The sequence below is a fragment of the Vitis riparia genome, unplaced genomic scaffold (assembly GCF_004353265.1).
Source record: "Vitis riparia cultivar Riparia Gloire de Montpellier isolate 1030 unplaced genomic scaffold, EGFV_Vit.rip_1.0 scaffold683_pilon_pilon, whole genome shotgun sequence".
NCBI classification, from domain to species: domain Eukaryota; kingdom Viridiplantae; phylum Streptophyta; class Magnoliopsida; order Vitales; family Vitaceae; genus Vitis; species Vitis riparia.
Genome location: NW_023269733.1, coordinates 45,108 through 49,766, shown reverse-complemented (window position 1 = coordinate 49,766; position 4,659 = coordinate 45,108). Strand labels below are relative to the sequence as shown.

At 35.3% G+C, this 4,659-nt stretch overlaps 1 protein-coding gene across 1 annotated transcript; it reads left to right on the top strand.

Annotated features, from left to right (window-relative positions):
• The first annotated feature begins 618 nt into the window (after positions 1-618).
• On the top strand, positions 619-3,417 carry LOC117910260 (probable disease resistance protein At1g61300). Its single transcript, XM_034824343.1, has one exon. It carries the CDS (start codon positions 619-621, stop codon positions 3,307-3,309), a length of 2,691 nt encoding a protein of 896 aa, XP_034680234.1. The 3' UTR covers positions 3,310-3,417.
• The last annotated feature ends 1,242 nt before the right edge of the window (positions 3,418-4,659 follow it).

Below are 4,659 nucleotides of genomic sequence, written 5' to 3'. Positions count from 1 at the left end.
GGAAGGAAAGAAAGTTATTTGGATTCAAAGATAATTAATAAAAGCTTTAAATTATTAGAAAAATGAATTATAAAAATTATTTTTTAATAAAATAACTTAATTATCATTTTATTTATTTTCAATTAATTAATTCTCAATAAGATCCAAAATATTGATAAATTATTATACCACATTAGTAAGCATTATAATACCATATCTTAGAACAACAAAGATACTCAATATATTCTATTAATAATCAAATGCATTGTCAAGTAATTTTCAATTTCACCATTTTATCAATTTTTTTCTTTAGGTTTGAGGTGATTATGGATGTGTACATAATTCTTATATTTTAATTTTAAAATTTCAAAACTCACGGTGATATACTGATTCACTTTAATAATTTTTTTTTTCAATAAATAAAAAAAAAAGAAAAAAAAAAAAGAAAGAAAACCGCAAAGAACTTAGCTTTGCCAAGGGACCATGTGTGCCCCATCACCCTCGACTTGGTGCCCATCACCTTTTTCCTTTGTTTCTCCTCATCACTTTCCCAATATCCGCAAATAAAAGGCATTCCTTTTCTGCTTCGAATTTGTCATTCCTCTTTCTTACCTTCTCCTTGGAGTTTTTCATACATCAATGGGAAACGTGTTCTCAGTCTCAATCTCTACCAAGGACATCGCTGGTTGTTGTGATTGCACTGCTGCTCGAGCAAATTACATATGCAAGCTTGCAGAAAATCGGGTTACTTTGAGAACAGAGCTTCAAAAATTAAGGGAGCTGAAGAACGATGTGAATAGGAAGGTGGATGTGGCTGAGAGACAACAAATGAAGCGTCTGGATCAAGTACAAGGCTGGCTTTCCAGGGTGGAAGCCATGGAAACTGAAGTCGGTCAACTGATTGGAGATAGAGCGGAGACCATTGAGGAGAAACGATTACGTGGTTGTTGCCATCCCAAGCATTGCATCTCCAGCTACACGTTGGGAAAAAGAGTTGTCAGGAAGCTACAAGATATGGCTACTCTAATGAGCGAAGGACGTAATTTTGAGGTGGTGGCTGATATTGTACCTCCAGCTCCTGTGGAGGAAATACCCGGCCGACCCACTGTGGGCTTGGAATCAACATTTGAGGAAGTTTGGAGGAGTCTCGAAGAAGAACATGTAGGGATGATCGGCTTATATGGGTTGGGGGGCGTTGGGAAGACCACCCTCTTGACACAAATCAACAATCATTTCCTGAAAACATCCCACAATTTTGATGTCGTAATTTGGGTAGTGGTTTCAAGAACTCCAAATCTAGGGCGGGTTCAAAACGAGATTTGGGAGAAGGTGGGATTCTGTGATGATAAATGGAAAAGCAAAAGCCGCCATGAGAAAGCCAAAGACATCTGGAGAGCCTTGAGCAAAAAGAGGTTTGTGATGTTGTTGGATGACATGTGGGAGCAAATGGATCTGTTAGAAGTGGGAATTCCACCTCCTGACCAACAAAATAAGTCCAAGCTGATATTCACCACTCGATCTCAGGACTTGTGCGGGCAAATGGGAGCTCACAAGAAGATCCAAGTGAAATCTTTGGCATGGAAGGATTCGTGGGATCTGTTTCAAAAATATGTGGGAAAGGACGCCCTTAATTCTGATCCAGAAATATTTGAGCTCGCTGAAATGGTTGCAAAAGAGTGTTGCGGTTTGCCACTGGCGATAATTACCATAGGGCGAGCCATGGCTTCTAAAGTGACACCCCAAGATTGGAAGCATGCAATTAGAGTACTACAAACATGTGCTTCAAATTTTCCAGGTATGGGGCACCGAGTGTACCCACTTTTGAAATACAGCTATGATAGTTTGCCCTCCAAAATTGTTCAATCTTGCTTCTTATATTGTTCTTTATTCCCAGAAGATTTTTTCATATTTAAGGAACTTTTGATATATCAATGGATTTGTGAGGGATTTTTAGATGAATTTGATGACACGGATGGAGCCAGAAATCAGGGATTCAATATTATCAGTACTCTCGTTCATGCATGTCTACTTGAGGAATCTTCAGATACTAGATTGGTAAAATTTCATGATGTTGTACGTGATATGGCCTTGTGGATAACCAGTGAAATGGGGGAGATGAAGGGCAAGTTTTTGGTACAAACAAGTGCCGGTTTGACCCAAGCACCTGACTTTGTCAAATGGACGACGACAGAAAGGATTTCACTGATGGACAACCGAATTGAGAAGTTAACAGGATCACCCACATGTCCCAATCTCTCGACACTTCTTCTAGATTTGAATAGTGATTTGCGGATGATAAGCAATGGTTTTTTGCAATTTATGCCCAATCTAAGAGTGTTGAGCTTAGCAAAAACCAAAATAGTTGAGTTACCATCAGATATTTCTAATTTGGTCTCATTGCAATATCTTGATTTATCTGGTACAGAGATAAAGAAGTTGCCAATTGAGATGAAGAATCTCGTACAATTGAAGATTTTGATGTTGTGTTCATCTAAAGTCTCTTCAATTCCACGAGGACTAATATCAAGTCTTTTAATGTTGCAAGCCGTTGGCATGTACAATCGTGGACTTTATGATCAAGTAGCTGAAGGAGGCGTTGAATCATATGGTATGGAGTCCTTGGTAGAGGAATTGGAGAGTTTGAAATACTTGAGGCATTTAACTGTCACCGTAGCAAGTGCCTCTGCGTTTAAGAGATTTTTAAGTTCCAGAAAGTTACCGAGTTGCACTCTAGGAATCTGCCTCAAGATGTTCAAAGGTTCAAGCTCACTCAACCTATCATCTCTCGAAAATATGAAGCATCTCTATGGGCTTACGATGGAAGATTTGGATAGTTTGAGAGAGATTAAGTTTGATTGGGCAGGGAAAGGAAAGGAAACAGTGGGGTATAGCAGTCTCAACCCGAAGGCCGAATGCTTCCATGGCCTTGGCGAAGTGGCCATCAATAGATGCAAGATGTTGAAGAATTTGACATGGCTTATTTTTGCCCCAAACCTCCTATATCTTACAATAGGACAATGTGATGAAATGGAAGAAGTGATAGGTAAAGGTGCGGATGAAGGAAATCTGAGCCCATTCACAAAACTCATACGACTGGAGTTAAATGGTTTACCCCAACTGAAGAATGTGTACCGGAATCCCTTGCCCTTTCTTTACCTTGACAGAATTGAAGTAGTTGGGTGTCCAAAGCTGAAGAAGCTGCCACTCAACTCCAACAGTGCCAATCAAGGTAGAGTTGTGATGGTAGGAAAGCAAGAGTGGTGGAATGAGTTAGAATGGGAGGATGAAGCTACTCTAACTACTTTCCTTCCCAGTTTCAATGCAATATAAGAACAAGGGGCTTAGGTATAATTGGAATGTGTATTATTCTTTAATTCATTCTATAATTAGATGCCAATCGTTTGCAGGATTTGAAGGAATGCCAAATGTTTGGGTGTTTGTTGTGGATTTAAATTCCATTTTTTCAGGACTTTCTTTTTTTATTTTTTGCTGATTAATATTTATGGAATTGATTGAGATTATAGTTTAACTTCTCCTTTTTTTTTTTTTTGACATGTTTACTTGAAGTTCCAAATCCAATTACGATGAGAAAAAAAAATGATCCTATGCTTTGGTATCAATTAAATCTATGCTTTGCAAAATTATCAGGTTGATTACAAAAAAATGTTACACTCAATTTAAGTCTCAATTATGCTTTTGGTTTTTTGGCTTTCTATTTAAATCCACTTTTGGCACCTCAAGTTTGAAATTAGAGGGGAAAAAACAAAAAATAAATGTATAATTTCTTAAATTTTAAATTTTTAAACATACAACCTAAACCTTTGGATACACTTTCTAGTTTTTGTTTTCAAAATAGAAATTTCTACATAAAAATGCAAAAACTCTCATCCCTTTAAAAATTATTTTTAAAATTTTAAAATTTGAGGTAATAAAGAAATTTTAATATCTTAATTTTTTTAATCAAATTTAAAAGACCATTACAATTTTAATGCAAGTCTTTAAAGTTTTTATATTTTATATAAAAGATAATACTATTTTTTATTTTTAAAAATAAAAAACAAAAAATATATTCAAATGGACACAATGTATGTACTTTTTGTACAAAATTCTCTAATTTTATATAGAAATTATGCTACTTTCTATTTTTGAAAAAATAAAAATAAAATCAAGAAGAGTATCCAAATAAAATCTTAATAATGCAAAATATTACAAAAACCAAGGAAAAATAAATCCATAAGAAAAGTTTATTATTTAATTAGGAGCACTAGCATGTTTAAGGAATTATTTAATTAATAAATGGGCCACATTTCCCTAGGCCTGGTGTCTACTCCTATGATGGAGTCTTCTTAGCAAAATAGCCTAAGAAATTACGCAATGAGCCCTATGGCCCGGCCCAACAGCCAATTAATTTGTAAGGGATGAGAAGAGGTTTATAAATCTATTTATGCTTCTTCTCACTCCTAATGTGGGATCAAACGGAAGTAGAAATTTAAGAAAACCTCAACTTTTTTTGTTGCAAGGAGAGCTTGAACCATAGACCTCAAGGTTCCAATACAATAGTATCCACTTGGCTACAACCATACTTACGTTGAAATTTAACAAGGAAAAACTATATAGGTTATTTAAAAAAATAATTATAAATAAATAAATAAATAAATATATATATATATATATATATAA